Below are 26,912 nucleotides of genomic sequence, written 5' to 3'. Positions count from 1 at the left end.
GTCATGACTGGTTTTTCAACAGGACAACGCTGCACTTCACAAAGGACTTCTTCCAGAGGAATAAGATCACTCTTTTGGACCATCCTCCGTGTTCCCCTCATCTAAATCCAATGGAGAACATTTGGGGATGGATGGCAAGGGAAGTTGACAAAAATAGACATCAGTTCCAGACAGTGGATGCCCTCCGTGAAGCCATCTTCACCACCTGGAGCCTCCCAGAAACATTACAGAGTATTTTTTTTCAACCTAGAATTTCTATTTTAGGGTTTTTTTTAAGCTCTGGTCATTAGATCAGCTGAGGAACAGCTTATTTCACTTCAATGCTTGTTTGCAATAAATTGCTTACTCAAAAAGTGTTGTTTCTTGCTCCCATTTCTTCTTTTTGCATTTTGAAGGTCTACTCAGAACCTTCTGTAGATCCAACTGAGCAAAATGAATAAATTCTTGCAATTTTTCAACTCAACTTTGGATCCGGACCCTTGGACAATGGCTGACATAAGCTGTCATACGGCCAATTCACCACCAGAGGGCAGTGTCCGCCTGAATCAGCCCCCCGAGCAAGCAACGTCACACTTACAACCAGAGGACATCATTACTCACTCAACAAAGCAATAATCAGTCATTTTCTCAGCTTAATTGATCCCAGTGCTACCAAGCATTGCATTGTGCTGCATTTTTACTGCAAGATATTTGTGGTTATATCGACAACGTGCCCTTGCGTGATGAGATGCCCTGGTCGGCTAGAGGTCAGAGGCTCAGATGTTTGGTTCTACTGTATGATGACATTGCGTGCTATTTACAAGGCTTGGGAAAGATTTGTCTGCAGGAGCACTCTTGCCCAATGTGAATGTTTTTGACGAGATATAGAAATTGTGAACAAACACGGCAGAGAGCCTGATAAGATAATATGGAGCTATATGACAAAATAACACACGCACTGTCCGTTTGCACAACACATGACCTGCATGGGGCAAGAACAACAAACTCATATTTCTTCTGTTGTTTTATGTAAAAGCACTCAAAACTCGTCACGCTCGGGTATGAAAGGCGAGCGTTCAGAACGTGGAACTCATCTCACAAAGATCTTTATTACAAATTCTGCCTTTAAAAACATGAACAGCATTGACCTGAAGATAAGACGATCTTGAATATAAAACGGCTCGTTTTTTTCAGGCTGTTATTTTGGGTCAATACAGTAATAATGCTTGATTGGCACAGTAAAAGAGGTATTAATGTCAACAAAAGTGTCACTAGAATTGGGACATATTATTATTATTTTTCAGGACAGTGTGAGTCTGCGGTGGTGTCGACCTGCACTGCTTTAAAAAGGTTGCCCATTGCATGTTATTTGTATTTGTATTTGTACTTTATTTATCCCACAGCGGGGAAATTCACTTGTTACAGCAGCTAGCAAGATACGCAAGTAAAGAGTACATAGTGACTACAACATGGTTCAGGTGGTGCAGGTGTTGTAGAGCCTGACAGAACCTCTCCTTCTTACACCGTGGAATTTACCACCAGGGAATTTAATAATGCAATGCGGTTTTACACCCATGCAAATAGGGCCGTGCATCGTTCATTTTACCCTATACTAGTGCCAAATTGAAACTTTTGAAAAGGCGCGGGCGCTTAAACGGTGCCCAAACCAGTACTTAAAAAATGAAAAAATACAAAAACAATACCTTTTTTAAAATTTTGACTGAATTTTGTGACATTCAAGTTGAACAGAATAGTCATTTAAATACTTCAGTAATATAAACAAACTTCTACAGCGGAACCTCGGTTAGCGTCCGTCCCCGGTTAGCGTGTTTGTTAGATAATGCAAAAATTTTGACTCACTTTACGCACATTTTCCGGTTAGCGTACAATACGAGGCACGTCCTGTCATTAACACACTGCGTGAGTCCAACTGTGTTCTTAATGTATTTTTATCACAAAACGTCCTCAGCTTCGAACAAAGAAGCTAGCTAGCTAAGTTACAAAATGACTATATAACCCACCTATGATGTCATCATCACAAAACACGTTTTTGTAGTTTTACAGACAGGGGAGCCATGTCTGACATGCCATGGCTAACTTCGTGACTTCATGCAGTGTTAAGGTAATGTCATGTAAGCTAATGTCTCAATGTTTTGTCTTTACTGCCACCTAGTGACCAGAATACTACACTTGTGTTTCGATATGTTTTGACTAATATAATAAACCACAGTCTACCACCAGACAGTGATAGTTTATTAATTAATTAATTTCTTAAAAAAAAAAACACAATATAGCGAGGGAGCGATAATCGAATGCGATATTGCGAGGGACGACTGTAATAAAGTCCAAGATAAATATTGCTATGTTTTTTGAAATGCAGATCGGTGCGCCTCGTGTACCTAATTTTGTGCTGTTTGCTTTGTAAGTGCCTGAGACATGTCCTCGGTTTGTTTTCTCTTCCTTTCACGACTCAGCATTGAAGCCCTGCTAGCGTGGCTTTGTGTGTGTTCCCTCCTCGCGGTGCTGTCAGCACGGCAGGGTGGAGCTGCAAGGCCTGCACGTTTCCAGCATGCTCTGAAAGGTTCCCTCCCTCGCCGTCTCTCGTCCTCCGAATGTGTGCACAGCTTGGCGGACAACTAAAAAAAGAGGAGGGACCCGGGGGCATGTTACCAGTTGTGTTTTTTACCAATCACAGGGCTTTCCCCGCCCTCTTCGTCAGCATGCCTTCCCTCTCGTCCCGCCCTCGCTGTCCTCAAGCACAACTCAATAAAAAAAAAGAAGTGCAACGGGAAAAAAAGTGATAAGCAGCAAGCAGCTTCTGGGTGTTGCTTTCAAGTGCACTCCCGCTGAATGTGTGTGTGAGCGTGTGTGTGTGTGTTAAGGAAGGGGGGGGGCACGTTCATTCTTTCTCCCGCTACAGTAGCAACGCACAGCAGCGGCATTGGTCCCGGACAAAAGGCTAAACGCAGCAGAGCCACAGGAGGGGGTAACTCAGGGATAGTGCATGCCCAGCAGAGACTGCGCTTCTCAGGGAGGAATTTAACCTGCTGCCTCACCTCTTTTTGGGCCCGGACTGCAGACGCGACAGTAAGGCAGTGTCTCTCTCGCGCTCTGTCAGTGCTGTCTCGTCTTTCACTTTCTGTTGACTTTTTCTAGTCTCCACAGTCACCTCCTCATCCACCTGCCCCCCAAAGATGTCAGAGGATGAGTGCCGCTCTCCCGTCGGCCTGGACTGCTGCAGCTGCTGCCTGGACCTGGCCAACGGATGTGACGACTCCATGTCTCAGGGCCTGCCGACGAGCCCCACCAGCCCCAGCGTCAGTCACTTCCGTCAGCTTCGCAATCAGCTGATGTACCCCAACCTCAACACGGACAAGCTGAACAACATCATGAGGCAGGACTCCCTCGAGTCGGTGGTGAGGGACCCATGCTTCCTGCTGAACGAGGGGATCTGCAACAGCAACATAGACCAGACCATGCTGTCCATCCTGCTCTTCTTCCACAGGTTTGTTCCCCAATCTGTGCTTTGCATGTCTCACATGTGCACGTTTGCATCGCCAGGCATGGGCTCCTTTACTCGGCTATACTTGTTTTGAAATGAACCAGATGGCTCATGGAGTCTAATCGGGGCTCTTTGGATCAGCAGTTTGGAGCGTAGGACTATAAGAGTCATCTCGGTTATGATTCGGGAAATACTGGTCCAAAAATGAGCACATAAAGCATTCTCTCCGGTCCGAAGAGCCTTTATTTATACCTGATTGTTGCATAACATAACAATTACTTGCTTAACGCCAGCTACCTGCTTGACTGGGGGAACCGCTGATGAATTGTACACGACATGTGTTTCCAGTAGCACCTCCAACATTCACACCCAAGTAGAAAACAATGAAAGACATTTTGCAGGCTGCAAGGAGGAGAACAAAAATCCAACCTACACAGAGAACACGTAAAGGAAAACACACCATTATTGTAAAGCTTGAGGGTGCCGTCACACGGAATCAATTTAACGGATGTTTTATGGCGAGGGGTCAATTAAAGCTGGCAAGAAGACTCGGCGTGTTGCTGCCGCAGTTGGATTGTTTGTTCATTTGGCAAACGCTGACGAATGACTTCAGTCTCAAATTAGAAGTTACTGTCTTTCCATCGCTACGGAGCACAACACCGGCTTGGCGATGCTAATCACATACGCTAAACAGATGCAGCATATTATATGTACTGTATGCCGAGTGAACATCTTTGACAGATGGAGAAAATCGCACGATAACAGCTTCTCCCGCCTACGTTTATCTAACGTGTTTGTATGCGGCAATTTCAGAGTAAAGTTAAAGGAAACTGCATTCATAATGTAAGAAATCTCTGTGGTTTATGAATGACATCCTGAGGGAATCACATCCTTAAACAGTTAAGGCCATAATGAATCCCACCCTAAGTGAGCTTGCCATTGTTGAGTGGATGGTCTTTTATCGCTTTCCTTGTCATACCCGGCTAAAAGATACCCTTTCACCAAGTAACTCATCATTTGGCCGAGATCTGAATCATTTTGGGCTGAGCCGTACGTCTAATAAAGCAAAACAATTCAAAAAGTGGATAAATAGACGTGGTTGTGTCTGGAAAATCCAGCTCTTGCTACAGTTTTGAGTTGTACGAAACGTAACGAACTGGAGTGGTTTCCAAAGATCGCTTCAGTAAATATTTCCCTCTAATATATAACGGAATCGTGGGACTGGTCGGGATGTTAAGCCCCGGTCACACCACCTGAACTTTGCTGCAGCGTCCCTGGAGCGTTGAAAAAGATTCATAACCGCTCGTAACCGTTCACCACCGTTTAACAGAAGTTGGCACTCGTTAAGGCAACGCCGTATACGCTCGGCCACCGCTGATGGTCCCTCCTACAGCTCCGAAAGTTTTGAGCTGCACAAAATATTGCCAGCGGTGAGGAGCGGGCAATTTTCCGCCACGGCAAAGTTCATCACCGCTCCAACAACACCCAGTCAAAGTTTGGCACCGCTAGACGCAAGTTCGTGGACGCTTGGGTCCGCTACGCCAACGCAGAAATCTTGAACGCTGGACCACTGCTTCTTCGCCAGCTTTGCCCGGGCGGTGATTAAACGTTGCACAAACTTTGGTGGAGCGGCTGTAAGCGAACGGTGTCAGGCGTTGAAGCAGCGATGAAGCAGCGATCCATTGCGGTGATGAACTTTGGTTTGGCGTTGGTATGGAGGTATCGGAGGGGGACCAGAATTTGGCTATAACTACGGGGAGAAATGGACCAGGAGCCCATTAGTCTGTTGTGGCATTGCTTTGACTTTAGCGCCCTCTGCTGTACAGTTGCTGAAAATGCTTGTGTTCAGCCAATTCCTTTATTATAACTTATCTGACTTCTGTGTGTCTGTATTTTCACACAGTGAAACGATCTCTATATACACTGAAGCTAACCTTCCATTAAAACGTTGCAAATGGTGTAAAATAGAATACAACGTTGGAGTTTGTTCAAATTCACACTGAAGCAATGCAGCGTTATGTGTTATGTACAATACATGGATAACTGATCCGCATGCGCAGAACGCCGCTCTATCAACCCTCGCGTCACCGCTAAACCAACGTTCGCTACCGTTAAACCAACGCTAAACAATGTCGGCTTCAGCGGTGCACCGCTAGGACAACGCCTGTGTTTTCGATTTTTTTTCCCATTTTGTGCGCGGTTACGAGAGGTGATGAATTTTTTCACCGCTCCAGGGACGCTTCAGCAAAGTTCGGTCGGTGTGACCGGGCCTTAAATCTGTTTGTGACAGATGATTCGACACGCTGATTCCATATCTAGATGTACAGGTTACGAAAACGACATATTTTAAAAACAGAACGTTTGGATACGATTCGATTCGATGCGATTTGATTGGATACGTTTCGGAGGTTACATTTGTTGATGTAAACATTAATCTTACATTATCAAATAAAGAAGGCCATTCTATAAAAGTGGCATTCTTACAGTGTTTTCAAAGGCGTCAAAGAGCACATCATATCCCCTAGCGTGCTGTAAGGCAGGGGGGCCAACCCCCTGGGGGCCAACCCGATAGCACTCTGCTATTTACATCCAATCCCGTCTTCAGTCCCGGTAAGCTGCACAGCGTGCACGGCAACCCAGGCAGGCACGCTGTCTACCATTTGCTAGTCTTGCAATACACGGTGCATGTCTCTACCACCGGTTAATCGAAGGGTTTATGGCTAATTGTTATCGATCCAGGAGGCTGCCAGCCGCAACTCTCGCTTGTCATACCGGATACGGCATCGGTTTATCCTTCACAACCCTGGGAATTCACCAAGGAAAACGGAATCTACTGTTAAATGCGGAATCTCGGCAAAATTCGTTTAACGTGAATAAAACGTTTGTGTGCGGAAACATTTCCCAGGCGGACCGCTCATTTGTGGCGGAACCTCATCACAAACACTCGCCCGTCCCTTCTAAACCCTCAACTAAACGGCGACCTGAAACATGGCAAAAGTGGGTGAAAAAACTTTGAAACGCCTCTCTGAATGCAAGCTTACCGGGTTAGCATGGTTTACCAGAGCATGCTAGTGCGGCTGTGTGTGTGCGTGACTCAGGCTGTGTGTGTGTGTGTGTGTGTGTGTGTGTGTGTGTGTGTTTCCAAAGCGTTGTGTTTTACTGCTTGATAATGCAAACAAGCGTTTCACGATGACTGCTGATGTTGTGCAAGTTCTGGGTGAATTAAGGCCGACAAGCACATTTGTTCTTGCTCCCAGCTCATTTTAACCGTCAACAGACATATGCTACACACACAACACACTTCCGGCCTTCAAAATAAAAGCACTCCAGGCAAAATTGGCCAGTGATGTATTGCATCAATAAATGTAAGGATTTTTGCATTTAATTAATGGACATTTGATTTACGGTCACAAGTGTACACACTCGCTCTATGCTGGTAAAATAAATAAGTAATAATAAGTAAAAGGTAAAAAATTCAAACGGAATTTGGGAAAAAATGAAACAGATTTGATATGGTCCTAAATAAGCGACGTTGCCTAGCCCAAATCCTAAACAACTGCTTTGAAAAAACTTGGTATAAAATCGCTTTTGAGAACACGCTGATCGGGAAAACAATAACTACAAGTTGTTTCTGGCCAGACCTGCTAATGGCTTGCAGGCACGCACATCTGGGAGCTTTGGGTGCTGTTAGCGCCGGCAGCGTCTCCGTAGGTCTCGTCTACTATTGAAGCATGGCCTTATGGGATAGTCGCTTTTTCAACGAGCTTATTGGTTTGGAAGTCTGCTTTCAGGAATATGTACAGTGTGTCAGTAAATGTCGAGAAATTGTAAAGTATTGTTGTGCTGTCAACTTGAATCCACAAGTGCTGTCTTAATGATAGCTAATCTTGGTATTTGCTAGAAGTGAGTTTGCACAGTGCTTTCGGCTTCTTTACACCAGCCTCAAAACCAGTAAGTATGTTTGTGGGCCACTTCAATATGTTGTTGTATTCTAGAAAATGATTCTGCACATTTTACATACAGTCCTCCCTCGTTTATAGCGGTTAATTGGTTCCGCGATATAGGACTCAATGTTAATAAACTGAACACTGTATTTTGGTAGTTAGAGCATAGACTTTCTAAATGTCTCGCAAGCTAACAAGCTAGCAAGCTAACAAACTAGCAAGCTAACCAGTTAGCCTAAAATGTATTTCTTATAATGTTAACGGAAAACTGCACTTTTTTTATGTGAGACATAAACACACGTCTTTCTCCTTTCTGTGCATTCTAAAGATATAAAAAACGTTCAAAAGAGGCAGCTACCTTCTGAAAAAACTTCCAAAAAGCGCCAACAACCCATAATGTGACCTGCATATTAACCAAGGAACAGCAACATTGTTATTATTTTATTAACATTTTTGTGCCAAAGAACTACTTTACTGGCGTAGTGACACCTCGCCACACCACCCCGGCTAGCTACTAGCCGGCTTGCGACCAGCTTTACCACACACTCGCTCACAACACCTCAGGCCACTACCCAAAGATGTTTTATGTCATTATTGCCGCCTAGTGACCAGAATACTACATATCACTTTCAATATGTTTTGACTAATAATAGACTACAGTCTGCCATGAAACAGCGATCATTTTTGAATTAATTAATCTCTGAAAAAACACGATATAGCGAGGCAGCGATAATCAAACAACGATATCGCGAGGGACGACTGTACGCCTGGATTTTGCCTGGACTACCAACGCCAAATCTCACTGGATTCCAGTGTTTGTTTCTGCCGTCATATCAGTGACAACCTTCTGCCACATTCATCAGTGTTTTATACAGTTACTAAATAAGCGCAGCGAGCAAATAAAGCCCAGTCAAGTTAATTTTTACCTGTGCTCTTATCTCTGGGCTATGAAAGATAGCAAAAAGTACACTGCGTACAATAGACATAAACCTTGTACATGAACTGTAGCTGATGGACTGATGGCAGACATGATTAGACCTTCACTGCTTCATTCTGGACAATTTGTATCTCTAAGCCTTTAACTGAACTTGAATCTCATGCAGCACAACGCAATGTATTGATATACGATAGCGAGTGTCCGCTTCGGTCACACTGGCGCAAAAATGAGGACATGAACCCCACGACCTGTGATGGGTGCTCGTGGAATCTTTTCCATTCTGGACACTGCTTTGTGTTTGCATGGCCATACTTGAAAGAATGCTTCCTGGCTGGGGTTTGTTCATATTTACACAGGAGAATGACGTGAAACTCGCGTTGCAAAACATCTCGAATGTTATGCTTTGACGGCTGACCAAGTTCTGTCACCAAAAAAACGTCACGCTCGCGACCGATCTTGCGTGCGTGTCATCCAAACTTGGGTTGCGGAGGCAGGTGTAATTACAGGCAAAGTTGTTATACATATTATATTTTACTTTATCGTACTTGGAAGATTAACCAAAAGGAAGAAACCACAAAAAAGCATCGACAAGGACAAGGACAAGGACAAACTTGAACCGTGAAAGTGAACTGAGCATTGCTGTTGTTGTTGGAAATGACTTTCTTCAGGCTTTTGACTCCATAAAACTGAGGCGGGGAGCCTTTTTCAGTTTTCTAAATTCCTTCGAAGGTCATACTAAATTCACAAAACTAATTATTATTATTATATATTAAGACCGTCTGTCAGCTTTTTGGGGTATGATTTTTTTTTTATGATTGCGTGCAATAAAATGAGCTTAGAGGCCGCATAGGATCCACGGGTAGTTGGTTCCCCACCTCCATGCCCTCATGACTTCAAACACGGTTTCAGAAATGTTTTGAGAGAAAAACATGTGCAATAAAACATCCATGCATGGTCGAAATACATTCACATTAGAGTAGAAAGCAGGAAAGGTCGAAAACACAGCAAAGAGCTGATTGGCTGACACAAGAGCGACATGGTGAATGAATGAGACAGGTACAACCAATCAGACAGTTGTCAGTCAGGAAAGGGTGGATTGCAGCCTTGGGTTGGGAGTGAGGTCTTGCCCCAACTGGAAGAGTTTAAGGGTCTTGTTCCCGGGTGAGGGAAGGCTGGAGCATGAAATGGACAAGCAGATGGGCGCAGCATCTGCTGTACTGGATTGTTGTGAAGGCAAAGCTTTTAATTTACCGCTCGATCTCTATTCCGACCCTCACCTACGGCTGTGAGCTAAGGGTCGTGACCGAATGAACGGAATCGCGGATACAAGTGGCTGAAATGAGTTTCCTCCGTAGGGTGCCTGTACTCGGTCACCTGGGAAGAGCTCAGAGTAGACCCACTGCTCCTTCACATTGGCAGGATATCGGGTATCTAGTCCGGATGCCTCCCGGACGCCTCCCCGGTGAGGTGTTCCTGGCATGCCCAGCCGGGAAGAGGCTCCGGGGCAGACCTAGGACACGCTGGAGGGATCATGTGGCACAGCTGGCCTGGGAACGACTTGGTGTCCTCTCGGTGGAGCTGGAAGAGGCGGCCGGAGACCGGGAAGTCTGGGCTTCCCTACTGAGACTGCTGCCCCCGCGACCCGGACCCAGAAAAGCGGAAGAAAATGGATGGATGGATGGAGAGTAAAACATGAGCGGTTGAAGGACTGATGGTCTAGAAAGGATAAAAAACAATCAGGAAAAGTTTACAAACCGTCTGTATGAACATAAAATGTAGGTATGATGCGATCCGCACACTAACCTCAAAACAAAACATGTTATAAACTGCAAAAAAAAGAGGCAACATGTGCCCGAACGATCATGCAACTGTTTGCCAAACCAACAGGCTCTGCAGCCAGAACACTTTGTGTTCCTCAAGAGGGCCGCGGATCATGTGGCCGTCATGCCTGGGCTTCTGTTGTCAGGGTTAGAATGCCGTTTGCTTTTGCACACGAGCTGTGGCATACATGCACTCATTCATGCTCACACGTATTCACACTTCCATCCCATCACTCGTAACAAGCTGGCGAGTCTTTGTTGAGGTTTGCGAGCGTTCATGCATTTTTGAACAAGGCCTGCTTGAGAGTGAAAGGGAGATCCCGACTTGTAACGCCTTGTACTCAATCTGGGGGGCACACCTTGCATATGCCACTTAAAGAGAGGACCCCAGGTCACCTTTTGGACTTAAACATCAGTCGGCGGCCAGCAAACCTGTTATGTAAGTGAATCAAGGTTCACAGAAATGTGCTGAAAGGCGAATTTGAACTCCAGAGTCTTGCTTGGATGACCTAAAGGGTTTTGACTTTGTGATTTCCTGCGAATAAAACCCAAGGGAAATGTGCTGATCTATTTTTTAGGCTGAAACCGGTACTCCACGTTTGCAAACCTTCATTTCATGCTGTCGGCCTTTGATATTTCACAGCCATGAAACACCCCAAGCATGCCACAGTGACGAGGGGCGAAAAGCCTGCAGCGACGACGCTAACTTTTATCACATGGCGGGTCCGTTTATCCAAATGAGGTCACAAAAGAAAACAAAAAAGGATTTTAACGGCTCATACGGGCTTGAAGATAAGACAGCAAAGATCTACCTAAGAAATATTTTAAGGCAGACAATTTATGGAAGATAAGTTTGCTACCATAGCAAAAAGCTTAAATATAACATTCCAAATGACAACAAGTTGCAGGAAATGTATATTTGGCTTCAAGGAAAACTGCACTTTTTTTGGAATTATGCCCATCGAGTCCTTACGTGACACATGAACGCATCTGTCTCTTTTCTGTGCGTTGTAAAGATATAAAAGCAGCTAAAAGCAGGCAGCAAATTAATGCACATAATGGGACACACCTATTCAGCCTAGAAGGCCCGCTATTAAAAAACCTCCAACAAGATTTGATGTTTTTCTGTCCATGTCCAGCGTGTAGTTCCAGCTGCACTCATGCTAACATGTCATCATGATGGTCGATCAACAATGTCTTTATTGCAACTCTTTAACACAACAGTGCACTTGAATGCCAGGTCAGGACAGAAAGGTTCCTTGTTCTTTGGCTTTTAGTTTGTATGTTTCAGTGCATTTTAGTATTTAGTGTTGTGTTGCTGTATTTTTTGTCTTTCGTGTGTTCTGTGTACAGTCTGTGTGACTGAGGAGTTCATTTCGGTGTAAGATCTGACTTATACCAAAATAAGACTTACATCAGCGTCTAGGAACGGTTTCTCGTACGTAACCCGAGGACCACCGGTAATTAGTAGTTTGACCTCATATGGCTGATCTTTGGCCACAAATATCGACTGTTGTCCATGTGCTTCCAAAAGTCCCCCACGCTGGCCTCAGTTGACCAAGGAGCTCTGGCCGTGCTCCAGCGGACTACCGAACATGAGCGAGCCATCCAACAATGCAGTGGAGACGGTGTCCCGCTGTGTCGCAGACCCCATGGGGACCTCAAACTCCGCTCTCCAACCCAAATATAAACCAGAAAATAGCTGCACTGCGAGAAGCCTTGACTTGATCCGCTGGCAAAAGGTTATGCAATCCAGTAAGAGCGCCATATATATTTAACAATGACCATAAGTGGTGAGTGCGTGAAACACAAGGACATGTTTTTCCACACAGGACATGAATTTGAATTTGAAGTTGCCCAGAGACATGCAGGCTGCGTCTGATAATGTAGGAACAGGTGTGCATTATCTGCATGGACTAGTTTCAACTGCAACCTGAGGCATTTATGTTGCAGTCCTAAACGTTGACCTCCTGTAAGGCTAACGCAGAGTAAAAACATACAGTCATGGAAAAAAGGATTAGACCACGCCACCACTGTGTCTTCAGTTTCTTGTTCATTTTAACACCTGGTACAGTGCTGATATCGAAAAAACCCAAATCAATAGCTATGGCATTGTACTGCCAAAAGTGAAGTCTCAAGTAAAGACGCACGTGTCCAAGCCATGTCTCAAGTCAAGACAAGACAATTCGAGTCAAGTCCGAAGTCATAGGCTTGAAATTTTCGAGCACTGTTTAGTCTTTACCAAATAAAAGGCCATTTTAACAATGTAGTTGTTTTATTTTTTAAATAAGATGAGCGTGACAAGACTTCTTCACGGAAAAAGAGCATTCGGGATTTATGTACTCCACAAATTCATTGTTTCGCCCAAAGTCAGCTGGGATAGGCTCCAGCATCCCCCCACGACAAGCAGCATAGAAAATTGTATTGATGATCTCAGCTTTCTCTAAACTTGAGTTTATAACAAGTGCCGTTTCGGAAAAAATGGAAAATAGCAAATATTTGAATCATGAACCTTTTGACCCTTGTTCCTGTCGTTATTGCGCAAACAGTTGCTGCATTGTTGATTTTGTGTGAGGGTTCATGATGCATAAATGACATTCAGCACACAGAAAGATAATCATGAGCAACGAGGTACAGCACAAGCTTAGCACCGCTGCGACTCCATGTTTCCATGACAGTCTTGGACTTCATGTTGTTGGTGCAACTTTAGCACGTATTTGTCTTCCAAGAATACTTTACAGCTGTTTTTACAAGTGTTTGCAAGGTTGTTGCACAAAAAGGCACTGAAATGAGTAAAATACTGCATTTTTTGTAGGTTACTTCTGGCATCACTTTTGAAATGAATAATTCCGTCTTCCAGTTTGAGGCACAGATTACTGGGAAAGGTGATATGGTTTCCATGGTGATATGAAGGAATGCAATGTACACAATATGACCTCATATATAACACAAGGCTACAGTATATGAACGTGAAAGGTGCACAGAGGTGACCCATACAGTACAGTACATGCTGTTGTTGATACGTCATGACAGAATCCACGTAAGCTCTTTTGTTCTGAATAATCAGTCACCGAGGCAGCGCCCAACATGTTCCACCGGTGGATTATAACGATAATAAGTGACTGCTTACATAGTCAAATCCTCCACATCACAGCAGTAAATGCACAATCAGGAAACGTAACACAGCCTTTTTGGGGCTACATGTAGTCACGGTTGTCCCCTTTTGCTTAAAAATAAATAAATTGGCAGTCAAACTCAAGCATGAAATTTAAAATGTCAAACATCAAGACACAATAGCCTTGCTTGTTTTGCCCCGACCGGCTTGTAAATTATAAAATTCCGATATGTATGTGTCAAGGAATGCCCTAAAGCAAAGCCTCCAAGTATGTTGTGGTGTCTGCTGGAAGAACTTTGAACTAAACCCACAGCGTTGTCGCCCAAACACACCTTTAATCGGCAGCCGAATGGCGACTGACATGATTCCAATGCAAAGCAGGTCAAAGCAAACACAATGATTTGCACCCTGAACACCACAAGATGACTCCTGCGTGCGCTGGTTTGTGTAAAGGCAACAAATCTGCGCTCCTCTGTCTCAAAGGAGCTGCAGGACCACCCTTCAATTCAAAGAACAGTGCGCATGCTCCCCTTTTTTCCACTTCTTCAAACGTTGCCTTCGTATACAGCACACTTGTGTTGTTTGGCAGTCGTTGCTCTTATATAATGCTGAGGGTGGGGTGGAGTTGGAAGGGGGGGTAGAGGATGGAGGTTTTGGAGACGTGTGCTCGCTGGGCTTATCTGTTTGGACCTCGGCTGTGGCACCCAGTCAGATAGTTAAGAAGTCTGTCAACACAAACACACGCACACACGCACACGCACACACGCACACACGCACACACACACACGCACACACACACCCACACGCACACACGCACACACGCACAGCCCTTTACATGACTTGAGATCAGACAGTAGTGAGTAATAGTTTCACAAATAGCAAATATGATACAATTACAGCCTTTAAATAGACCTTAGATGGAAACACACCTTGCATGACCCACGCCACGAGGAGTCGGGTGCACTGCTCTGTTTATCAGGCTGCAAGTTGGCATGCAACAACCTGCTGCATTGAAAATAGAACATATTTTATAACTTCAACATGAAAGCTGCAAGGCTGGGGAGCTTAGGAATGTTTGTTCTATCCCAGTTTCATTAGCATGGAATTCTCACTTTGTTAAAAGCTATTCAACAGGAGAAGTGAGAATGTGGCAGAGGTGGGAACGAGTCAGTGTTTTGCAGGTCTCAACTAAGTCTTGAATCTCAAGTCTCAAGGGAAGATGAGGTCCAAGTCAGGTCTCGAGTCGACACAAGATAGCTTGAGCCAAGTCCGAAGTCATAAGCTGGCAATTTTCGATTCCTTACAAGTCATAAGCAGTGTTTAGTGTCTCCCAAATGAAATGCCATTTTTATAATGTAACACAAATACAATGAATGTATTTTGAATTTTTTATTTTTCTTATGAAATAACTAGATTTAGTCACAAAAGAGTATTCACAGTATTCAGAATTTATGTAATCCACATATTTGTTTGCTCATAAATTGTTCATTCATTCATTTTCTGTACCGCATAGTCCTCATTAGTGTCATGGAGGGTGTGCCAGAGCCTATCCCAGCTGACTTTGGGTGAGAGGTGGGGTACACTCTGGAACGGTCACCAGCCAATCACAGGGCACATAAAGACAACCAACCATTCACTCACATTCATACCTATGGACAATTTAGAGTCTCCAAGGCATGTTTTTGGAATGCGGGAGGGAACCACCCGGAGAAAACCCAAGCACGCACGGGGAAAACATGCAAACTCCACACAGAGATGCCCGACGGAGATTCGAACCCAAGTCTTTCAGATCTCCTGACTGTGTGGCCAACATGCTAACCGCTAGGTGCATTCAATGGGGCAGATTCAAAGGGAAAATATGTTGTCTTGCTGGAAGTTACATAACGATCACATTACTTGAATACTTTGAATCGGGACGTAATTTACTCAGCACATTCACTGACTGTGTCAAGTATTTTCAAGTCATCAGAGTAAACTCAGAGGCAAGTCCCAAGTCATTGATGTCAAAGTCAAAGTTGCAGTGTTTCATGACACTGTCAAGTCCAAAGTCATCAAAATTGTTCCTTGAGTCCACACCTCTAGCCGGCTAGCGAATACTTCACCACACACACGTCTGCAACGCATCAGAGCCGCGCTCACAATGCCTCAGGTCACTACCGAAAGGCGAGGTTTTTATATCGTTAGAATGCTCAGAGAAGAGAAAGACGTGTGTTCGTGTCTCAACAGCATTCTTCTCCAAGCTCCGAGGAATGGAGGCTCCTCAATTCAATGAAAGTCAGCACAACAGGAGAAGTACTGTACCTCCTACAAACCCCTTCTGCATGTTCTGAAAATGTTCTGGCCTGCATGCTATGGATGTTCTTATGAGAAATTCTTGAACAACAACGTTGCCAAAGCTCGTTGCTGCAAAATTGCCCCAAGAGTTGCTGGGAACAAAAACAATCACTTTTCTCGCGGGTCATCAGGCCACGATTTCCAGATCGCAGGAAGGGTTGCGGCAACAGGGCCAATCACATACAAAACACCGCGTTCTCTCATAAACTCTAGCGCTCTTGCGGTTGGACGTGCAATTTCAGTTTCCCAAACATGAGTCACCTGTCATATGAGTGAGCAATAAGGAAATGAGCTTGTAGAAACAGGAAAGAAAATCAATTTCAGTCAGGGCGTGCATGTCAGACTCAGTTATGAGGTGGTTTTGGCCGATTACACTTTCATATATAATATGTGGGCATTTAACAAGTAAATATCATTTTTGCAACAACTCACAACACCCACAATTTGACATGCATAACGGTGTGTAATGTTATGACTATACATACATTAAATACAAATAAACTTACCTGCATCATGAAACCAGCCCTCGGCAAAACACCACAAGCAAGTGGGAGTCAAAGTGTACACAGGTTGGGCGTGCGTTTGCTTTCATCAGGTCATTTTAAGCAAGAAATGAACCCGTTTGCTAAATAACAAGAAAAACACGGCTTGGCAGAATATGGACTTCAGATCAAAATGGTAAGAGCATGTTGAAAAAAAAGGAAAATAAGGATGTTCTAAGTAGAGCTTCAAAATGCAAAAAGAGGAAATGGGAGAATAAATGTGTAAGGAATTTGTTGCAAACAAGTATTAAAGTGAAATAGGCTGTTCATCAAAAGTTGAAGAGCACAACCTTTAAAAGGCAAAATCTTGTGTGGACTGAATGTCGTTTTGTGTCAGGTGTTCACACTGTCACGATCTCTGGATGGCAAAGACAAAGCAGCTTTCTCTCTTTGAAGGCTGCATAAGCTAGGCCTCTCGCACACGGCACAGTGGACGGGGCGCCATTATGATCCCTCAATGGAACAATGGAGCTTCAGTTTGTGCAGGGGCGTCAAATGGCAGCTGGGTATGTGGAGATGTTGCAAGGGGCTGAAGGCCCTCGTCTGTGTGGTAGTGACACAAGGTTGTTTTTTTTACATTTTGTATTGAGTACATGCTACAATAAGAGAAAACTCAACAAAATGAAACTTTGACTTAATTGAAGATGGGTTTTCTGATTCATACCAGTAAATCAACAATGCGTCTAAATTTGGGCAATTTCTGGAATTTACACAATCAGGGGTCAGCTTTGAGCCCTTAATCCACCCTGAAACTTAACGCCAGGCAGGTCTTCCAACTTTGTGGCAACACTTTGGGGAAGGCCTTTTTTGTTCCAGCATGACTGCTCCAGTGCACAAAGCAAGGTCCATAAAGGCATGCCCGGATGAGTAAGTGTGGACTTAACCCCTTCATCAAACACCTGTGGGATGAACTACAACAGAAATTGTGATCCCAGACCACTCTCAGGTCTCACAAATGTTCTTCTGGATGAAAAATGACCACAGACACACTGTGAAGTGTAGAAATTCCTGCCAGAAGAGTGAAAACTACAAACGAGGGGGGAAGACCAAATCCAAATTGTCCATCCTATCCAAGCCATCCATCCATTTTCTATACTGCTTGTCCTCTAGTCACCAGTCACAGGCAAGCTGGGGCCTATGCCAGCTGACGTCGGGTGAGAGGCAGGGTACACTCACAGGGCACATGTACAGTACTTGTACATAAACAAACACTCACATTCACTCCTATGGACAATGTAGAGCAGCTGAGACGTTGAGACATGCGACTGACCCACACTACCTTTGTGATGTGCTGCTAGATTACGTAATGGCCACCCTTGATTTATAGTCTCTGATTAGCCTGACATGCATGTTTTTAGAATGTGGGAGGAGAGGAGAACATGCAGAGTTCCTCAAAGAGATGCCCAAACTGAGAATCGAACCCTCGATCTCCTGACTGTGTGGCCAACATGCTCACCACTAATACACCATGCAGCCCTCCACATGTAATTTTGTGCAGAAAGTTACCATCAGAAAAGTCACACTGAAGTCCAACTCGGTGTTACAGCTAGATGAGTACGGGTAGCTCGTTTATTTCTTTCCCCTTCTTGGCTTCTTCCTGGCTGTGTTGCTGGTGGACGAGAGAGAGAGACAGCGAGAGAGAGAGCAATGCAAACATATGTGCCAAGTTTCAGTGAGTCTATGATTGCTTTTGGCCGTTCCCCCAGCTCTCAGATGGGGAGCGAGATAAGAGTGCAAGAGCCTGCAGACTCAGATGAGAGCAAATAACAAGATGCATCCTGTCCAAGACCTCGCTTCTGTCTTTGTGCCCTCGCGTCAGAAAGCACCGGCTGTGCCATGGCGCTGCCCGGCCCCCGGTGCGCCTCGGCCACTCAGTCCCTTCCACTACGGGAACAAATCAGCATTACATTTGCAGCGTTCAGGCCGTTTTGGAGGCGTTTCATTGCAAAGTAAATGTCACTCCTGCAGCAAAGAATTAGGAATCACATTCGGGCTGCTGCCAAGAAAGTGTGGACTCAGCGAGGAATGTTGATGATACTTTCCTGCTCCTCTTTTTTATCTTTAACTTGGCAGAACATTCTTCCAAAAAAAAAAAAAAAAAGAGAATATTGCCAACAACGCTGATTACAGACATCAGACTTATTGCTCTCAATAACAAACATTACGAGTGTCTTTAGGACCGCTTATTGTCATTGCGACGCGTTTCAAGTCGACACAAATGAATCGTTCCCCTCGGGAAGTGAGGAAAAATCAGAGCATGATTTGTTTTGACCTTGACGCCCGATACCATTTATAGATCAACAGCGTTCTTGTATTGAAAGTGGGTACACCTCTCAAATGCCAGCACATTTCTCAAAGGACAAGAGACCTGAAAGCGACACCGACTCAACACGCATTATTGTCTAAAATGGGGGTGCACGATAATTATCAGGCCGAGATGAGGGAATTATGACATCAAACCGATGAATCCGAACTAAAAATAGCTCTGATAACCGATAACGCTCCAATGGGCCAAGATTCCCCTTAGTGTGCAGGTGAGCAAATCGAGTGCTCCTTTTTTCTCCTGCCTGTGACGTTAACGGCCTGCGTAACTTCCCCTGAGCTCACTCGTAAACAAACACCCACTTTCCGAGGAAGACATTTTGCGTGCTAGTTGTACCAAATACTCCACAATGAGGGGAAAAAAAACATCGAGCACACAAAAAAGCTTAGCAACCACCTGAAGCGCCAGCGCCGCGGCGTTTGTAGAGTGCAAAATATTTGCCAGAGACCTCCGTGGCGTCACACCGGCTGCTCGGCGCGTTGCCCACATATAGCGCTACTTGCTGGGCCACAGCAGGTGGCTCCCGCCGCTCTGTACTCTGGTTCTCCTGACAGCAGTGATGCGATGTGATAACAGTAATGTCACCATGTTGGGTGGGGACAAATCAACAGGTACGGTTGGTCAAATCCATATTTGTTCGAGTCCTTCTTACCTCCTGGTGAAAAAAATATCGTGCATCTCTCGTCTGACTAGCTGGCAACACAAGTGTGTATTGCCTACAGTCAAGCATAGTGGTGGTAGCATCATGGTCTGGGGGCTACATGAGTGCTGCCGGCATTCATTGAATGGAAACATGAATTCCAAAATGTACTTTGACATTCTGAAGCAGGGGATGCGCGCCTCCCTTGGGAAATGGGGCCACACGGCAGTTTTCCAACCCTCAACACTGAGTAAACTGGTGAGGGTGTCGGTTTGAGAAGCCAAACTCTACTTAAATGACCCAGCACGGAAATCCGAGCAGAACTGGACTCGAGGGACCAAATGGGGGGGTAAGTCACTACTGATGAGGATGTCATACAACTTCATGTTGAAAAATCTGAGCTATCCCTGGGAACTTGCTCATCCAAAGATGGGAGGATGTAGTGGCATTTAGCCCCCCTGCAGAAGAAAGAATAACTTTTGTATTGTTTTCAAAGTCTCATTCAATGCCAGTTGTTTTGGAAAGTAAAACCAGGTAGTGAATGGAACATTTTGCCCCAAGCTCATGTGAAGGAAGTTAGCGTTTCCTTGTTGTTTCCAGCGCTGCACCCGTTTGCTAACATTCCCTTCTGATTTGGAGCCTGGAATATTAAGATTACAGTCAAATTGTAACTTTGGAGCTATAAAACTTTCATTGTCTTTAGTCTGGAGACACATTTCTAATGAGAAATTCAAAATACACTCCCTGACCCCACAAAGAGAAATGATCCAGGTTGGTAGGGGGCTTGTTTCCTTGCAAACCTACCGGTATTGCAACGTACTGGAGTGGACCGGGCTGGTCCGTCCACTGCTGTCACATAGATTCCAGCCAGGCGACCATCCACATCCCAGTCGAGAGCCTCCATACAAAGACCTATTTATTCCAAGATCTATTTATGCCTGCTCTTCATGCAAGGTGGCGTATAAAAGGGGAAGCAGAGACCAGCGCTGCTCTGACAGAGTGCGACAAAAGAGCAGAATTTATGGAACACTTGAGGTCACAACTTATCAGTGCCGCAGAGCACTTTGGTGTGGCGTTTAGCCGGGGGCCAAAGGGATTTTCTTGTGTCAAGGGTTTGGGTGTCTGTGTTTTCCTCTTGCTTTAGTGAACAAGAAAAGCCGTCTCTTCACTCATAAAGCCACATCTCGGTGATGGACGTGCTGAAAAAGTCCTGGAAATGCTACGAATCTCACAGACAATTCTTATCTTGCAAAGCAAACAGGCCCAGAATTCAATGAGGCCACCCAAACCTCTCTGGAGCAGGGGTGTCCAAACCTTTCCCAGCCACATAGTGAAAAATGAAAGGATGCAACTTTTGTTTTGGAAAGCAACACGTGTAGAAATGCAAATGAGTTTTTCTACATTTCTTTTTCGTATGAACTTCGCTCTTTGCTCTTTTTTCCCCCATTTTTGCTGCTGTTTTTTTTTTTGCATTTTCTAAATATTTCAACTTTCTTCTAAAATAATTTTCATAAATGTTCTTCTTGTAATATTGCGAGTGTGTTCCCACATGTTTACTTTATTCCCATAATATTATAATCTTTTCCCCAACCTAATTTTACAAAAATTACAACTCAGTTTTGTTTTGTTTGTTCCTCATAATATTACGACTTAAAAAAAAATAACATATTTTATTTAATATTTCAACTCTAAAATGATTTATCCTCATAATATGCTTATCTTCCTAAAATTACGACTTTTTTTTCTCCTTAGAATACTTTTTAGAAAACTTTTTTCTCTTCATATTTTGAATTTATTCTCAGAAAAAAACATCCAACTGATCAGGACACGCCAAAGATAGACCCGGACTTGTTGGGTTGAGTTGGGCGCTTGCGTGATGTAATCGCAGTGTGGGCAGGATTTGACTAAATTAGCATGAAACCACTTTTCAATTCAAATTGGTTGACAAAGCCTTGCAAGTAAACATACAGTATTAAAAGCACCCTAACATTAAATGGTCACAGTTTGTTCTGCATATAAAGACATGCATGCGGGCAAGCGCATGCCAGTCACGTGCGTGAGCGCTGTCTCGGCCTGTAAGTGTCGTGACACTCAAAGAACGTCCGTATGCCAGACAGCGCCCAGTCTCGCCATGTTACGTAACAAACAGGCAGACAGAACAGCGCCTCATTATTGGCAAAACACAGGTAATCCTTCCATAACACTCATCGTCTTGTCAGTGAAATCATCAGTGCGACCTCAGTGAAAGCGTACTGTAGGCCCAAGGGTGGTCCCACTGCTTGCTTGTTATGCGTTACGTGACCCCCTGCTGCCAAGCCCACCAAAGGATGCTATTGTACCTCAAACACCCTGATTTGAAAAAAAAAAAACACAAAGCCTCTTGCTGTTTTTCCATAACAGCCAGCAAAGGGAGACAAGCAGGATACTTCCTCTTATTCATAGCCAATGAAGCCCCGTAGAGGCGGCCATTGTTGTGCCATTTCATTTGCAATGTTGAGAAAAACACAAACAGTATTCAGTATACAGTTCCTAAAAATGTAATTGGCAACTTTATACTTGAATTTGACATATTCAGCAGTCCCGGGCATGAACGATAACACGAGAAGGAGGCTGGAAGCCGTACTCGTTGATCTACCGCAAGTCAAGGGTCTCCTAAGGGGCCATTTGCGGCCCATGGCATATTGTCAAATTAGAATTTAACAAGAAAACCAAAAAGAAAAAAGAAAAAATCTGAAAAAATGGAAAAATCTGCAGTAATTTTACAAGAAAAAAAGTTGTAATATTATCAGGAAAAATGATGTCATTTTAGTAGCATGAAGTTGAAATAATTTTAAAAGTCGTAATATTATGAGAAACAAACAAAACAAAATAAAATTGTAATTTTTGGACAATTAGGTTGGGGAAAAAGTCATAATATTATGGGAATAAAGTCATAATATCACACAAAGAAAATCATGAAGATTACTTAAGAAGAAAGTTGAACTATTAGAACTTTTATTTTTAAAGGCAGACAAAGAGCAAGGGCCAAATTTGATATTAATAATTGCTTTTTCACCAATGTGACCAAGCTGAGATTTAATATGTGCAACTTGTTAGCATATCTACTTGTGTAGCTTTAGAAAATATCAAAGTGGCAAACTTGTGTTACAGCTTTTTCTCGTTAGATTAGATTAGTTAGAACTTTTTTCTCCTAATATTTCGGCTTTATTCTCGTAAAATCCACGCATATTTTTTCATTTTTGCTGCTGTTGTTTTCCTGTTAAATTATATTTTTAGACTGTGCTCCGTGCCAATAAAAAAACAGCCGCAGGCCGCAAATGACCCCAGAAAGGCACACTTTGGGCACCTCTGTTTTATGGGACTAAAGTCATGATGAGGAGAAAGTTTTCTTGTAAAAATCATATATTTAGTTTTTGTTATGATTACAATTTAATTATAATTTATTTAATTACAGTATATATTTAGAAAAACAGCCACAAAGGGCCATTTGCCCCTGCTTTAGAACCTTACATTAATGCAAAAAAGGGAATTAAAAACGGAATTTTCAGATAAGCTATATTAGGGATGTCCCGATCCGATCCTCCGCTCCAATGCCGCTGTTGCCGCTGGTTGTTTATGCCGGGCACCGTCAATAAATGACTATTGTACTGAAGAGAGTTTGTTCATAAAAAAGTTGGAAAATTGAAAAAAAAAACAAAAAACCCAGCAAACATGGAAAAAAAAACAGCTGTAATTTTTACAAGAATAAAGTTAAGAGAAAAAAAAGTCACAATTTGAATAAAGGAAAAATAATGTCATTTTTAAAATTAAAGCAAAATATGTTATTTTTGAAGTTGTAATATGAGAAACAAACAAAACAAAATGAAGTTATAATAAAGTTACAATATCGTGGGCATAAAGTCCAAATATTATGGGAATAAAGTCTTGATTTTACCAGAAAACAATTGACAAAGATAATTCAAGAAGAAAGTTTAAATATTTGGAAAATAAAAAAAAAACAGTAAAAGTGGGGAAAAAGAGCGAAGTTGATACTGATGATTGTTTTTTTTCACCTCCATGACAAAGCTGTTATTAAATATATGCAGTATAACTTGTTAGCTTATCTGCAAGTGTTGCTTTACGAAATATCAAAGTGGCAAAGTTGCATTCTTGAATTCTTCACCATGTGGCTGGAAAAACGTCACAAAGGAACACAAAGGAACACAAAGGAACATGCGAGAGGACAGATTACAGACTAAGATGCTGCTTATCACCTTCATCCCTTCCTAAGAGGCTGAGGCTGTTTTGTTGCAGATGTCTGCAGTATTTCAACATGTGAGCACGCTCGCAGTCCAGCCGACGCTCTCATAACAAACACATTTAAGATCCGCAGCAGAAAAAAGTGGGTTTAATTGACGAACGGCTTCCCGCTGCAGTGATAGAGTGGCAGGGGGGTGCACAGGTCAAATGTCTTGAATGTTGAAATGTTTACCTAAAGAACTGGGAGTACAGCCAAAAAGTGTCCAATCAGAGGAAACGCCACCTAACAACAGCTGCGAAAGCCTTCCCCTCCCCTCCGTCGCTGTCCCGCTCTCTTTCTCTCTTCCTCATTTTTGCATTTTCCTGTTTGCTTGTTTGCTCGGCGGCGTAGTTCTTTTTTTTTTGTTGTTTGCTACAAACTAACTGGTTGACCTCGGCGCAGACATTCTTTGCCACGTCATTGTAACGTGTGTGTTATTTTAAATACGGGCACTTTGATGGCAAGGCTGACGGGCAGCGCAGACGAAACAAGACACATTAATAAACACGCAAGACACAAAAATACACTGGATGTCCTGCCTGAATCACGCGTGTTGTGCTAAGTATGCACAAGCACTGCGCACAACTGTTCTTTTTTTTTTTTTTTTATTCCACATAATTCAACTTTCTTCTAAAATAATGTTTGTAAATTATGGGGGATGGGATAGGCTCCAGCTTAGCCGCCACCCTAATGAGGACATGCAGTATATGCATTGAACAGGTGGAAGAGTTGTGGTTTGGTTTGGTTTGGTTTGGTTTATTTGAACATGAAGGTTCCAATGGAATACATCCCATGAATCATTCTTTCACACTTCCACATGTCCAAAAGGAGTAGGAAGAAGCAAAGCTTATTTAGTCCTACCCCCCATCCATTCTACATCTAGTACAGTACATGTAGTTCACTTCCTGGATTCCATGTCATGTTTTCAGTGATAGTCAGGATAACACATAATAGATAACGGTAAGACACCCCTTTCAAAGAAAAAACTAAAATAAAAAAATTATATATATACATATATATATATGTATATAATAATAATAATAATAATAATAATAATAATAATAATAGATAAATAAATAAATACATAAATAAATTAATTAATTAATACATTAATTAATAAATGCTTAAAATAAATTTGAATAAAGAACAACACTTTTTTTTATAAACAATTTTTTTTTTTAGAAACAAAAACAAAAAAAATAACAAACCTGACAGAACATCATTGTGATGGTCAAGACTCTTCTGCCTTGTATTTAGCAAACATCAACTGCTTGTATTGTTTATGAATGTGCTCATCTCTGTACTTTATTTGAGTTCCTTACTCAATCCCTTCCATCTTTTCATTCCACACACGGAAATGCTGTGGCTTTTCAGCGTAGTTCTGGCGTATAAATGTTTTAAGTTCAACTTTCCTCTAAGACCATATTTCTCCTCTCTGATTGAGAAATACTGTTTGAGGTTTTTTGGTAACGAGTTGTTATTAACTTTATACATTATTCTGGCGGTTTGAAAGTGTACTAAATCTGCAAATATTAATATCTGTGATTTTAAAAATAAAGGTTTGTATGTTGTCTATACTTGGTATTATGAATGATCATCATTAATATGTGATATTAAAAATAAAGGTGTGTATGTTGTCTATACTTTTATTATGAATGATCCTCACCATCTTTTTTGCAGTACAGTGAGTGAGTGAAGATTGCTTTTATAATTATTTCCCATATCTCCACACAATACATGAAATATGCTAATACTAAGGAACAGTACAGAGTGTGGAGTGATTTTTGATCCAGAACATATTTTGCTTTATTCAATATAGAGATATTTCTCGCCACCTTTTGTTGTATATTTTTAATATGAGATTTCCAACTCATTTTTTCGTCTATTATGACCCCCAAGAATTTATATTCTTCCACTTTTTCAATATCCACTCCATTAATTTGTATTTGCTCGTACGTGTCCTTTCTGCTATTTCCAAATAGCATTATTTTAGTTTTACTTATGTTCAGGGATAATCTGTTCCTGTCAAACCATGACTTTAATATGACCTTTTCATCCTTGACCTTTTTAATGAGTTCTTGTGTGCTTTCACCAGAACAGAAAGCGGTGGTATCATCTGCGAATAAAACCACTTTGAAGTCGTTTGTTACTTTACAAATGTCATTTATATACAAATTGAACAGTTTTGGTCCCAGTATGGACCCCTGGGGTACTCCACACGTGGTGTATAAACTCCCAGACGCGTATTCTCCTAGCTTTACAAATTGTTTCCTCTTTGCTAGGTAGCTTTTAACCCAATTCAAAACTAATCCTCTTATTCCGTACCTTTCTGATTTTGAAATTAAGATAGTGTGATTAATTGTATCGAAGGCTTTTGTCAGATCCATGAATACTGCTGCTGCGCATCTTGCGCAGAGTGAAGTAACATTTGAGTATGGTTCATGGTCATGTAAGTGTAAAAAGAAATGATGCAAGTAATAGTACAACATACAAACAACATTTGATTGGGACCACATTTGGTGCAAAAGCCAAGCAAGAAGCACTAAAGTTAAAAAAAATACGGCCTGGGAAATGAGGGGTCATTCTTTGAGCACATTCTGGACTCTCTCTTACTTGGGCCTTTAGGCCCATTTTAGGCTCCATCGTATACTCCCATAGTAAGAAGTAATATGTTTTTTTCACATTTGAGTCTGCTTGTGTAACGTGCTAAAAAAAAGAAGCGTCCCAGTGTCAGTGCTACAAGATTGTGCAGGATCCATTCACAGACGAGTGCATGATCTTCTGTCGTAACGTGGAGACTTGCAGCCAACTGGAAGGAAACGACATCAAAATGTGGTTGCATTATCTCTGCGTTTGAGGAAATATGCATATCTTGCAGCACTTCCTTAACTTTCGTCGGGACGTTAAATGCCAGAAGAATGTTATTTTCATTTATGTCCACACCGGACTGAATGTGGGACCTGATGGCGTGACAAAGTAAATATAAGTTGGGATGATGTTGTTGTCACCGTGTCAGCTACACTACACCTTAATCCCCCGAGCAATGCAAAGATTCTCCCCCAGGTTGTGTGGTGGCATGGAAACCGTACCTGCACCAGAAATAGGTGAGAATGTACCAGACAACAAAGAACGCTGTGACGAGACGGGTCAGAGACAGGATAATTACCTTGAGTCGGGGTTAGGCTGTGCTCAAGCACGTCACGTGGGATGTAGTGCTGCAGAGGCAGCGTGGAAGGACAGGAATAACAATAACTTTGCAGGAGGAAGAGGAGGAGGAGGAGGAGGAGGCATGCAGCATGACCAAAAAGTGTGCACAAGGTGGCAGACAAGACAAGGAAGTCGGCGTGAATGATTGATTGCTTTGTGGTTGGACTGTAATTAAGATTCTCATTCATGTTATTCATTAAGTGTTAAGAATACAAACAGGCAGGAAGTCTTGTTTTTTCACGTCACACAAATAGTCAGTAGTGTTGACAGAGAATGGGAGACAAAAGAAA

General features: G+C 42.8%; 1 protein-coding gene across 2 annotated transcripts in view; it reads left to right on the top strand.

The window, feature by feature from the left end:
- Positions 1-2,773: 2,773 nt before the first annotated feature.
- The window catches only part of tsc22d3 (TSC22 domain family, member 3), a 41,503-nt gene continuing 17,364 nt past the window's right edge, over positions 2,774-26,912 (top strand). The window contains exons 1-2 of one of the 2 annotated variants that reach the window (XM_054791530.1): positions 2,774-3,066; positions 3,145-3,484. In XM_054791530.1, coding sequence (XP_054647505.1) covers positions 3,174-3,484 — 311 coding nt within the window. In that variant the 5' untranslated portion in view covers positions 2,774-3,066; positions 3,145-3,173. Of the gene's footprint in view, positions 3,067-3,135; positions 3,485-26,912 lie in introns of both variants that reach the window. The other variant, XM_054791529.1, reaches the window with a different exon arrangement.

Source organism: Dunckerocampus dactyliophorus, chromosome 11 (assembly GCF_027744805.1).
Source record: "Dunckerocampus dactyliophorus isolate RoL2022-P2 chromosome 11, RoL_Ddac_1.1, whole genome shotgun sequence".
Lineage (NCBI taxonomy): Eukaryota > Metazoa > Chordata > Actinopteri > Syngnathiformes > Syngnathidae > Dunckerocampus > Dunckerocampus dactyliophorus.
This window is presented reverse-complemented; position numbering and strand designations above follow the sequence as displayed.